The sequence below is a fragment of the Stegastes partitus genome, unplaced genomic scaffold, assembly GCF_000690725.1.
Source record: "Stegastes partitus isolate 25-593 unplaced genomic scaffold, Stegastes_partitus-1.0.2 Scaffold2202, whole genome shotgun sequence".
Taxonomy (NCBI): Eukaryota; Metazoa; Chordata; class Actinopteri; family Pomacentridae; genus Stegastes; species Stegastes partitus.
In genome coordinates, this window is record NW_007579933.1 from 1 (window position 1) to 13,667 (window position 13,667).

Here is a 13,667-nt window from a genome sequence, read left to right on the forward strand (position 1 = left end):
CATCCGAACCACAACTGCCTGAAAAAGTCAAGTATCCAAACTGCATTTGACCTTTGAATGACAAAAATATTGCAAGTAGTAATTTAAAGGCTCATCTCCTTCCGCTGACCTCCGTCCTCCTGCCTGTGACCCAGAAACTGATCTTATTTCCTAAAATCCATCTCGGGGAGAGAACAAACATGTTGGAGGAGCTATGAGTGAAGAATCGTGTGCATCCTCACTGAAGTTTATTTTACACCTGTGTGTATAAAAAGCACACTTGGAATATACGAGTTAAGCAAGAGGCTGGACGGACAAATTATAACACAAGTCAGTTTTTATTTGTGTTATTGTCGTGTGTGTAGCAGTTGCATGATTTTTTAAAAAAAAGTGCATTCTTGTCACTTTATGCCACACTGTGAATTAAGTTCTATGTATATAAACATATACAGTAAATCCATCATGAACACTGTTGTGCTCTTCTGACAGCGATCTTAAAATACTGTGATCAGCATAATGAAACAACACACAGACGATGCCGGTGTGACACTCGTCGTCTTTATTTGACGTATTAAAATGACAACTCTGAGGTGAATATGGCCCATTTTATGAAACGCTTGTTGCCTCGACTGCTCTCTCCTCGTGTCTTCTTTGTTCGCATCTCAGGTAGAAGGGACCAGGACATGAGGAGAGGAGGCGAGGAAGGTATCGAGGATGTACAAACTGGAAAACAGTGTATCTAACTGATTTTGCTGTTCATGAATGCAGTGTTGGGAAGGCTGGTAGTTACAGATTACTGGGCACCCTTTAAAAAAATGTAATAAGCAATGTTACTATTTTAGTTACCTAATCAAAGCCATACAACTCATCACATTTGATTCCTCTTCTAACAAAGGATTTAAACTGGACAATAAAGCTGGAAATATACATCTAAAGCAGCTGCACTGTAATGTCAGAGACCTTTTCTGGTTTGTGAAGGAAAATATCGAATATAAAAGGAGCATGTCTAGACATTGAGACATCTTAACCCTTGACGGTGTCGCACTCTGAATTTGTTCTAATAGCTTTAGAAGTGACCCACATTACGCAGAAATATACCAACAAAAAGCCCTTGTGCATTGCGGGGAAAAAAACATCTTTGTAATCGCCAACATTTTCATCGGTAACTGTAATTTATTTACATATTTCTTGTCAGTAACTGATTACATTTATTTTGTAAACGAGCTATGCACTGCCATTACATGTACTAATTACTTGCCAACACTGCATACACAAATTCAGTCATTTTGAGCCAGTTGAGAAGCAACAAAAAAACAGTCTGATGCTTCAATTGTGTTATATACCAACCCAGTCTCGCAGCACAGATTAAATTTTGTGACTATTTTACGAATTGCTGTGAGACTGGGTTACATATAAACACTATACGAGGAACAGGACTTGGAGAATGAAGTGGTAAAAACATTTGAAACAAGTTGTAATTACACAGAACACATTTATTTACTTCCAATTTCATTTTTCAGTACAAAAACATGAAACCGACGTGGCACAATGTTACACAACAACACATGACTCGTTTATGACGTCCGTAAACAGCAAATACTGTAAAAATCTAGACAGTGTTTGTGTGAAGTATTGTGAGCTATAGATTTAATTTAACGTTACATTATCTTTGATTTCGTTTGGCACAGATGAAATCATAACAATCAGCATGATCAGGTGCAACTGCAGTTCACGCCACCAGAGGGTGTGATTTTAACAGAACATCAGTCTTCAATCTGCTTCTTCAGACTTATTAAAAACTCCTTTAAATCAGTCCACAGCATCGGTTCAACCTTGTCAGTACCTGAAAAACGTCCAGCAGCTGTGTGTGATTTCCTATAAGGCAGAACCACATACCTGACTGGTCTTCCTCCGGTGCCCACACACACAGTTTAGCCTGTCTTCAGCATTGTGGGTCCACTGTGGAGGATTGTATCAGGCCATAGTCGGGCTGCTGTGCTGCAGCTTGACCATTTGTGCAGCTATTAGCAGCAGCACTCCCGCGAGGAGCTCCAGGCCGTAGGAGACCCAGGCCAGGCCCAGAGACCAGCCGAAGGCGGTGCGAACGTAGGCCAGGCCCTCCTGCCCCACCAGCCTCTCGGTCTCAGCCAGGGCCTGCTGCGAGTAGATGATGTAGAGGCTCGCACCGCACAGAGTTAACAGACCTGGAGATTGATGCACATCCAGAAAACAGACGTTATGTAAATTCTGGGTCTTTAAACTCAGCTGGATGTTAATATTCATTTGAGGGAATTCAGGGACAAACAAACAAACAGAAAAACAGCTGCTTTATAGATTTAAAATATTCATTTAAGCGTTTTACCCAGTATGTACGGAGTGGAGCTCAGTGCTATTAAGGCCATTTGTTTATGAGATTTATAAAAGCTGATGATCTGCGACTGCAAACTTCTTTGTCACTAATCTTTTAAGAGTGTTCTTTGGGATTAATAAAGTTCAATCGTATCTCATTCATTGAAAAACAATACATACAGTTGAAACCAGAAGTTTACATACGTTGTATAAAAAGACACACAACCTTTTCTTTTCTCACTGTCTGACATTAAATCACTAAACTTTTCCTGTTTTGAGCTCAGTTAGGATTACCAACATTATTTGTATTTGCTAAACACCAGAATAATGAGTGAGAAAATTTTTTAGACATTTTTATTACTTTCTTCAAAGTCAGACATTTACATACATGTCCTTAGTATTTGGTAGCATTGCCTTTAAACGGTATGACTTGGATCAAATGTTTCCTTCCACAAGCTTCTCACAATAGTTTGATGAATTCTTCCCATTCCTCCTGACAGAACTGGTGTAAGCTGCCTTGCTTTGCACACGTTTTCAGTTCTGCCCACAAATGTTCTCCAGGATTGAGATCAGGGCTTTGTGATGGCCACTGTTTGTTGTCCTGAAGCCACTTTGTAACTAATCTGGCGGTATGCTTAGGGTCATTGTCCATCTGAAGACCCATTTACGCCCAAGCTTTAACTTCCTGGCTGATGTATTGAGATGTTGCTTCAATATTTCCACATAATGTTCTTTCCTCATGATGCCATCTATTCTGTGAAGTGCACCAGTCCCTCCTGCAGCAAAACACCCCCACAACATGATGCTGCCACCCCCGTGCTTCACAGTTGGGATGGTGTTCTCAGGCTTACAAGCTTCCCCCTTTTCCCTCCAAATGTAACGATGGTCATTAAGGCCAAATAGTTCAATTTTAGTTTCATCAGACCACAGGACATGTCTCCAACAATTAAAGTCTTTGTCCCTGTGTGCATCTACAAACTGTAATCTAGCTTTTTTTTTGTTTTTGTTGCTTTTAGAATAATGTCTTCTTTCTCTCTATGCATCCTTTTAGTCCATGTTGGTACAGGACTGGTTTTACTGTGGATAATGACTCTCTGACCAGCTTCAGCAGCATCTTTACAAGGTCTGCTTTTGTTCTGGGGTCGATACACACACTGTGCACCAAAACACTTCATCTCTGGGACACAGAACTCGTCTCCTTCCTGAGCGCTATGATGGCTGGACATTCACATGGTGTCCATACTTGTGTATAATTGTTTGAACAGATGAACCTTCAGGCATCTGGAAATTGTACCCAAGGATGAACCTTGTGGAGGTCAACGATTATCCTCCTGATATCTTGGCTGATTTCTTTAGATTTTCCATGTTGTCACAAAAGGAAGCAGTGTGTTTGAGGTGTGCCCTAAAATGCATCCACAGGTGTGCCTCCAATTAACTCAGATGTTGTCAATTAACCTATCAGAAGCTTCCAAAGCCATGACATCATCATCTGGGCTTTCCCAAATAGTTTGAAAGCATAGTAATCTTAGTGTATGTAAACTTCTGACTTTGAAGAAAGTAGTAAAAAATCTATTTAAAAAAAAATCTCTCTTTCATTATTCTGGCATTTAACAAATAGAAAGAATTTTGGTAATCCTAACTGACCTAAATCAGAAAAAGTTTAGTCTCATTAAATCTCAGACAGTGAGAAAAAAAAAAGGTGATATGTCTTTTTATACAGTGTATGTAAACTTCTGGTTTCAGTGCTTAACAAATGTATTAGACCACCTGTCTAATTTGTTAAGCACTGTGTACATTCCAGCATTATGAATTTGATGATTACTTTGAACAAACTGCATTCTCCTTTTTATACCCAAATAATTTGAGTCGGCTCACTGGGCTTCTCCAAGAAGTCAGAAAGTAAGCAAGCAGAACATTCAACCACAAAAACATTTTTTTTCTGTTCAGAAATAACTATAATTTGACATCTTAATCACAAAATAATAATGTGCTTTACTTTTTCTCTCTCTCTTTTTTTTAAGCAGTAAATTTGAAAACTCATGGATAGCAATAATTATTATATTTTAGTATTTAAAACATCATTTCGGTTAAAGGGCTCCTACATACTGGTATATTAACCATTACAGAAACATAAGAAATGATTTTGGTAATTACCAATGCTGTTATTTAGGGCAGCTGTGGCATAAACCTTACGTTACGTCTCATAAATTTGTTAAGCACCATGGATACCGCATCGACATTATAGTTAGATAATAAAGGCCTTTTATTATTCTTTAGGCAGTGTTCCACAGGCTGCAATCATCCAACATCACTCTCACACAAGACACTGTTCGAGTAGATGAGGAGGCTTTAGGTGAAGAGACAGAACAAGTGGCATTATTGCAACAAGAGTTATGTCATATCTGTAGGGAGAGACGCCTGGAATAGTGCTGCAACGTGACTCATATCTCACATGTGTGGAGGGGTAAAGAACATCCCCGTTTGGACGCGCACTGAGCTTTCGTCTGCCTCGGATGTGGTGCCGTTCAGCAGGATTTTACACACAAACACCTGCATCAAAATCTAGCATTAACATATCAGTCAGAGCTCCGTCCTGAGGGTTCATCGATACGAACAACAGCAGCACCAATCCACTCATGACGCGACCCAAAACCCTCATATCGTTAGACACAGGAACTACACTGACGCATGTGTTGTCCTCGTCAGCAGAGAATAGACGGAGACATACACATGGTCCACACATTGTTGCTATTGGAAACCCTTTTAATTTTGACAGCTTGCTATTGGTTTTAAGGGGATGCAAGTGGAGCTACCCAGGGCGGAACTAATAAAGGTTTTATTACAATTACACCCCGAGGTGCTACAAACTAGGAATATGATGAGGAAACTGCATCTGATGTCTCATTTTTATGCACCTCATCGCAAAGAGCACAGGGACATAAAAACAAGAAGAGGCACAGCCGAGAAATGACTGAAATACAGAGGAAGGGCAACGATGAATTAAAATGAGCTTGACAGACAGAGAGCCAATCAGTTTTGATGTCTGATACTTGGCCAAAACAGCAAACATTTACTGGCATTTTATTTCCTGTAAATACTGGCTGCTTGTCAGTGAAGGAAGACAGTATGAAGTCTACTTGTATCCTGTGAAACATTATTAGCCCATCGTGGCCACACATGAGTACTTTCAGACTGTAATATCTCAACTAATAGATTGATTGCCAAGAAACGTTGAACAGACATTAACCAAACACCTTTTATTAATCTCCCGTTTTTCATTTTGCTGCATCTTCAGGTCTAATTTGTCCACTTGTTTGGTTTCTGACTAAATGTCAGGAAAACTAATGGCATGTGACATTTCAAAGTTGTCATACTGATGTTAACATCTGCTCAAATCTCCAACTATGTTCGCCAGTTTATTCACCGATGAGCCACATTATTAAAACCAGAGCTCAACCAGTATGTTTTTTCAGGGCCAATATGGATACAGATTGTTAGTAATAAAGAAGATATTTATATGGTACAGATATGCTTTGGCAGTAAAAATGAAAATCTTGGTGTCAAAATTTACAATAGCACAAATTCCAGCTAAAAATTTTGTTAAAATGCCTTTGTTTATATATATTTTACATGTTTAATGAAAAGACAACATTTTAACATTTATTTTTCTGTGTTGATTGGCTGGTACTCATGATGAGTCACTACAGACAGAAGCAACTACATGGGACCTAAAGTAGCATATTTTTAGATGCATTTACTTTATTGGAAATTGGTTTTATAAAAAATAATGTTATGGATAATTGGAAAAATGCTGAATATCTAATTCAATCATCAGTCAAAATAACAATTGGTCTGTCCTTAATTTAAACCTCCTGCTCTGACCTGTCGCGCCTGTCATGACTCAGCTCACTTAGGAAGTAACATAACAACAACCAGATGGTCTCCGCTGTAACAAAGCTGAACGCATTTCAATGAATAATAGCTTTTTAAGATAACGTAAATCAACACAGGCCGTACAAAAGGAGGAATAGAAGCCTGTGGATGCTTCTAACTAGAACTTATAAACTCGCTTACGTGTCATCTATTAACAACGAAAGACCTCGAAATTACAGTCCTGCGTTGCTGTACCTGCATTCATTAACCAGATCAAAAAGTATGGACGGGAGCACAATCTTCAGATCTGCTGTTTTAACATTTACCTAAATTGTAAACTGTGCTTAAAAAAAAAAACCTTAACCTGACCCAACCTCCAGTCACATGTACGAGGTTCCAGGACTGGTGTCACAAAAGATATAATTCAAATCCAAACTACAAACTACAAGTTTTCCCCTTCCAAGTAATCCCCCTGGAGTCTAACACGCTTCCCCAGCCTTCTCTGCCACGCCACCATGCACTCCTGGAAGGATTCTTCTGGGATCCTCCACAGCTCCGTCGCAGCCAACTTGATGTTGTGAACGTCTTCAAAACGGGTCCCCTTGATGACCCCCTTGAGTTTGGGGAAGAGGAACAAATCCCACGGAGCCAGGTGGGGTGAGTAGGGAGGTTGCTCCAGCACGGTGATGTTCTTCTCAGCCAGGAACTATTGGATGCTCAGGGCATTGTGAGCAGGTGTGTTGTCATGGTGAGGCAACTCATCCTGACACAACTCTAGTCTCTTCCTTTCACTTGAACGAAGCAAACGCCACAGGATCTCTTTGTAGACGTGCTGGTTGATCGTCTGCAGGGGAAAACTGGTCGCTTGTAGTTTGGGTTTAAATTATATTTTTTGTGACACCAGTCCTGGAACTTTTCGGAACACCTCATATATCATGGATTCAACCAAACAATATGCAGCTCTTTTCAAAACAAACCTTAAGAAACACAAGACAAAGAGGCAGTCATGAGCTGCTGACTTTCGGTCACAATCGCCCTGAGTGACAGTTCTCCAGACCTTCTAAACGGGTGCCGTGTTAAACGGATCGGGCTGGTTCTGTGACACCCTGCAGATGTTCAGACACAGTTTAGGGACACCATTGCTACATATTGGGCTTAGCAAGGCCTGTATTTGGTTTAAAGAGACACAAACAAGGCAGAACACTTCATTCTACTATAGCAGAAAGATAGTGAGGTGTGGTCAGACCATTCTCCTGCACTGATGTCCACTACAGAGATAAGCACACTACACAGACTAACTGATAATTAAAATAACAGCCATAACTACAAACAGCACTTTTGCCATTACGGCTCAAAAACTACCATAGGAAAATAACACTTAAACATTTTAACAATGCTGTAAGTTGACACTGACACAAAAACATGGACTGCTTTCCAACATGGATGCACTTTGCTAATGTTCTCATTTCAGAGGAAATCTTATTCAGAATGTCAGTCACACTAAAATGAAGTACAAAGGGAGGCAATGGAACAACCCTGCAAGACGCCCAGACAAATACTCATTAAGCTGTTTAACGGCTGATGAGAAAGTAGCTGCGACACTAGTTTGAAGACGGAGCAAAGCAATTAAGAGAGAATTGTAATTATCACATGTATGTTGCCATGCATGCATCATGTGTGTGTGGGAAAGGGAGCGTACATGCATTTGTTCCCCGATTATTTCGTAGTTTCCCAGTCAAACACTTGTAAGGCACAATCTCACCGTCACCCTTTGGTGCTAACAAACTGTTTCCCGTTGGTGTCAGGTTTTTATTAACACAACGCGCGTCGACTGGAAATGTTCAGGTATGGCTGTTAAACGCTTGAGTCAAGAGCAGCAGAAAGCTGAACAATGAACAGAGCAAAAGAAAACGTTTGGAGCAGCGATGCCAAAAAAAAAAGAAAGAAAGGACAAAGTGTTTGGCTTGGAGACCGGGTGCGCGGGGTGTGATATTTTAAAAGTCAAAGAGTGAGCAAGTTCACAAGACGACGCCAATCTAATTCAAGCCATTATTCTGGTCCACACGTCACCATGCGCTGCTTGTTAAAGTGAGACTATAAAGAGTCTTTTTAAAGAAGGGTTCATCCATCACAAGGCCCTCTTTATGGAGGTCATAAGGCGCTGGCAGGAGAGTTTATGTGGAATAACTTGATTACTGTAACAACTAGGTCAGTAATAACATGGTTAACACGAATGTACCTCGAATCATAGCTCAATTTTACTTGTTAGAACATATAAGTGAAGTGTATATCTTACCTTAGACGGCCTTTTACCTGTGACACAAATATTATTTTTAGAGTTTCCTCATTTTGATTCAGTTTACTCTGTGACCTTAGTGGCACAGACTCAACACACATCAAAAGGAACAACACGACTTATTCTTGCTCCGATTGTGATCCTAATTTGGATCGGATAACCAGGTTACCTTGTTAAGTGGCAGCTGCATTATTTAGGATGTTATCTTCATCTTGTTAGGCACTGCTTTGACACGTTAGTGGCTCTTTGTCAGCCCTTTGAACTTTGTGGTGTCTTAAACAGATGACTGGTGTCCTCGGGGCGGAAATTCTTTTTTTGTAAACAGTCCTGCATCATGAATGGCGGGTTGGGAACTTTTAATCAATGAAAGACACTAAGAAAGAAGTTGTATCACGAGGAGCTAAAAATATTTTTTTTTTTTAGATATAAAGATGATTGAAACTTGGTTAAAACCTTCCGTGTCATGATAGGATATTATTTTAGATTTTTTCTTCATGCCTTACCATTTAATGACTAATTAATGATGCATAATGTTCACAAAATCATGCTCAATTCAAGCAGGGCTTTCAAGACGGATGATGCCCAAAGTGGGGGTCGGGACCCCTCCAGGGTCGCGAAATGTTTAATAGATTAATTGCAAAAGAGTTACGAAAGTTCGAAAAAAACAGTCTGCTGCTCCTGCATCCTGCATGTTTACTCAACCCTACAGTGTATACATGAACACTACTTTGACCACTAGACTCCAACCACCTCTGGGCGTAGTGGGGATAGTGGGTGCCATTATTTTGAGAGTGAAAGAAGAAAAGTTTGGGGAATGCTACTCGTGATTTGTAGATTTTTCTGTTGCTATTTTATATGGAAGTTAATCTTGTTTTTCTATTAGAAAGGACTTTGGTTCAATGTCTGTTGCTTTACAGGGCCTAAAAAAATAAAGTACACAATGCAATCTTACACTTATTTTCTTTCTAAACCTGCTCAAACTCTCAGATTTCACCGGGATCATGAGTGAACAAACCTTTTCAAGTCCATCCACAAATTCTCAGTTGGATTGAGGTCTGAGCTTTAACTCCATAACATTCACCTCGTTGTCTGTTAACCATTTCTGTGTTGCTTTGTCTGAATCTTTGGGGTAACTGTCTTGCTTCTCCCAAGTCACAACTCTCTTGCAGAGTACATCAGGTTGATATTTGGTATTTCCCAATACTTTGCTCCCTTTTATAAGCCTTCCAAGGCCTGCTGCTGAGAAGTATTCTCACATCATGATGCTGCCACCACCGTGCTTCATGCCAGTGATGGTGTTTGTGATGATGTGCAGTGTTTGGTGTTTGCAAAACAGAGCTTTTAATCTGATGACCAAAAAGCCCAATACAATCTTTTTTTTTTTTTTTTGGGAAATTCTTGTCAAAAACAGCCCAATTAATTTGACCAAGAAGCAACAAAAGGGAAAACTTCCAGGACGGGTGAGAACTTTTTTATAGGCACTGTAAATGTGCTACATAAATAACGGTGACTTGACATTAACGAAGACAATAATAATGATTACAACTATACCACAGCCTAATTTTTCATATTGATGTTAGCAGTATATTGTTCCTGAGAGACGTACATGAGTCTGTTGTCTGTTTACTTTCCATTATTGATATTTTATGGCCTACATGAACCACAGGTTGATTTTTTTTTTGTGTGTGTGTGTGCTTTAAGGACTGTAAACTCTAAACAGAATATTCGACTGGCACAACTTTAGCATGCAGCTAAGCAATTTGAGTTCACTGTTCACCAAAAAAAAGCTTCCATTACCCACTTGACAGAGTACAGGATAAAGAGCTCCTGATGTAGCAGAGGCAACAGCTTACACACACACACACACACACACACACACACTAAAACACACACACACACACTAAAACACACACACTAAAACACACACACAAGCACCTGTTTGTTCATGCATACTTATCCAATATGGCCAAATCACACAGCCGGTCAGTCTTGGTAATAAACTCTCCCTTTGGCCTCTCAATAACTTTAGTCACACACATAAAACACTCCAATCTGCTCAGACAAACCACACGGCTTTGCTTTGCTGCCATACACATAAATTGTGTGTATATATAGCCTATATTTATTCCAGCAAACACACCACAGCTACTATAAACGGAGAGTGCTACTGTAAATTACCACCACACTGATTGGGACAATTTTCGAATCTAAATTAAAAAAAGAAACAAGGAAATTGTCTTTGCTTTGTGCCCCTTGTAATCTTATTTTTGTTGTTTTCTGCTCCTCAGTGAGAACAGCTGAAGCATCAAAGGGAAACTGTACATGCAATGAGACCGATTTAGTTACCATTTTCCTCAACTTTCAGTTTAAATCGGTGATGCAAAAGGAAATATTCTCCTTCCTCAAGTCCTCTAAATGTAACTTACTCTGGTTTACAGTAAAAAATAATCATAATAATAGTTTAAAAAAAAAAAAAGAGTGAGAGGATGGTTCATGTCTTTCTCACTGCACACACCGACGAAATTATTTTCATCATGTGTCAGGAAAATTGCCTCTTCTCTCATTCATTTATATAACCACCTAATAGCTCCTGTCTTATTTAACAATGAGGTAAATGATGCAGAGCAGGAAGTGTCTAAATATGAACGTCTCACTCGCACTTACTGTGATATATCTGTTTTTGTCTCTTTTTCTTTTTTATTAACACCGTCTCTCGTACAACTTGGCAGCAATGATGTGCCATTTCAGTGCTTCTACCATCAGTAAATCTTAAATGTGATTTAAAAAAAAAAAAGATGTATTGTCTCCTGGATGGAAGAGAGTCATTGTGAGAGATACTGTGCAAATGGAAAATCCCAGCGTTGTCTTTTAAGCTCTTTGGCCAGCAGCAAAAACACTGGGATGTGGTTTTTGTTTTAATGGATCCGTGATAAAATATCTCAGCAGATGCCCCAAAAAAACTTTCATGACTGTCTGAATTCCCAGACAGTAATGCCCTCATAAAGCTCTGGACGTCACATGCAAGCACACACGGAGGCAAACGGGGGGAAAAAGAAGGAAGGAAGTGAACCGGAACCTACTGCAGATGAAGAAGTAGGAGGCTGTGCCGGTGAGGAGGACGGGGCTCCGGGCCAAAGAGCTGACCAGTCCGCAGATGCCGCCAAACAGCAACAGAACCAGGCTGAGGGGAAGCAGCACCACGATTGCACTGTGCATGTCTGGGTATAAACAGATGGATTATGGAGCATCAGCGGGGCGATGACCGTCTCACCAATGAAACTTCATTAGCCGAGCATGCGATAAGTGCAGGGTTTCATCAGAGCTTTAGGAGGAGAGACTCACTCAGCATGCGCAGCTCCGTCGCAGAGTATCTGGAGTAGTTCACGGTGAAGGAGTCAATAGAGTCTGAGTACATCTTCCCACCTGGGTGTTGGAATAGAAAGGAGATAAAAATCAGCTTCAGGCTTTGTTTATGTGTGTCCCTGGTATACAAAAGAAAAATAAAATTCATCATTTTTGTCACAATAAGCAAGAAATCTAACGGTATGTAGAACTAATAAGATCTTTTGACATTCAACCCGTCTAAATGTTTGCTTTGAAAACATTAAAAGCCTTTATTAGAGCCAGAAACTGTAACCAATCGACATAGTTGCAATTTTCCAACTGTTCTTCAACTACAAATGTGTTAAATGCCACATCACTGGAAAACATTTAAGCTCGTTGACATGTTTTATTTTAATCACATTATTCTGCATGCCATCAAAAAAATACATTCTTCTCTCTAACCAGATTCTATTAAAAAAAATTCTGCGCTCTTTGCCACAATGTGACTCAGCTGGGACCAACAATCACATGACAAAATGACAAAACATCTATGGCATGGAGAGTCGCCATTTTTTTGAGCGTTGGTAACACTTTGAAAAATGTTGTACATGTTGATTACAAGGTTGTTCTTTTTTGCCACTTTTTCTGAAATAAATAATAGAAGAAATGTAACTTCTTTCCCTTTTTAAAAAAAATTCTTTAAAACATGAATAATGTGTCACGCTACACAGAAGACATTTTTGAGTTCTCTCTACTTCTAGTCATGGTTGTGCTGTTTCCATAAAGGTGCAGGATTTTATATTGCAGAGAACTAAATTGAATTAAACTAAATCAAGATACAGTGAAGCTAGCCACATTTTGATTTACAGTGAATTTTTATCTTTCTAATAGCGTTCTTCTGGCTGGAAATTACATGAACAAGTGACAAAAGACAAGAAAACATCCTCCTAAAGTTTGTTAATGGTGCATTTTAACCAGTTTGTTTGTTCTCCGCTTCTACTGTCCAAAATTAGAATCAGTAATCAAAGACTTTATTTGCCGCCACAACACTCATGGTTCTTGTAATTGCTGACAGTCTTTCTGCATGTGTCCACTGGGATTTTGGACCACTTCTTATTTGTGGTGATCTGCAGGTCTTTAGGGCTGAAGGCTTCCTCGCCATCACTCTGCTCGTCTTCTTCTTCCTCCAGGGATTTTTCATGTCCATGTCCATGTTGTTTTCTATTAGGCTTTTCTTGGCCACTTTGGCTGCATGCTCTCGAGGATCTTAATGTAATCCTCTTTTCTCATGATGCCCATGACTTAGAGAAGCTTGTCGGGCCCATCAACTGAAAAACATCTTCAGAGCATCACATTCCCACCACCGTGATTGATGGTGTCCTCGGGGCTGAATGCGTCTTCAGATAAAAGCCCCCCTCCCTGTGTCCACATAACTCTATTTTCATCTCATCCAACCACTTTGTCCAGGTGAGCTTTTGTGTGTCTGTCTCGGAGAAGTGGAGTCCTCTTTGGTCCATATCCATGGAGACCGGCCCCTTGCAGCATCTGCTGAAGTGTCTGCTTCGAGATGTTGTTTCCAGAATTGCTCGGAATCACCAGGACGGTTTTGGCTCTAATTGTTGGATTCGTTTTGGTGCAGGAGTCACTTTTGTCTGCGTACTAGCTCTATGAGATTCCCCACAGTGTAGAACTCCTTGTACTTTTCTATTATGTTTTGCACTGTGGCCACTAGTACTTGAAAACACTTGGACAAGGGTCGATAACTCTCTCACAGTGAAAGAGCCTAATAGCAAGCTCAGTAAGATCTCTGGTTTTAGCCATGAATGGCTCTTTGCCATCTAGAATG

General features: G+C 40.0%; 1 protein-coding gene across 1 annotated transcript in view; it reads right to left on the bottom strand.

The window, feature by feature from the left end:
• Window positions 1–1,544: 1,544 nt before the first annotated feature.
• Window positions 1,545–13,667, bottom strand: part of LOC103374292 (transmembrane protein 235-like) — a 15,519-nt gene continuing 3,396 nt past the window's right edge. Inside the window, exons 2-4 of the mRNA XM_008304360.1 lie at window positions 11,840–11,920; window positions 11,578–11,715; window positions 1,545–2,183 (exon numbers count right to left, since the gene is read on the bottom strand). Coding sequence (XP_008302582.1) covers window positions 1,954–2,183; window positions 11,578–11,715; window positions 11,840–11,920 — 449 coding nt within the window. The 3' untranslated portion in view covers window positions 1,545–1,953. The remainder of the gene's footprint in view (window positions 2,184–11,577; window positions 11,716–11,839; window positions 11,921–13,667) is intronic.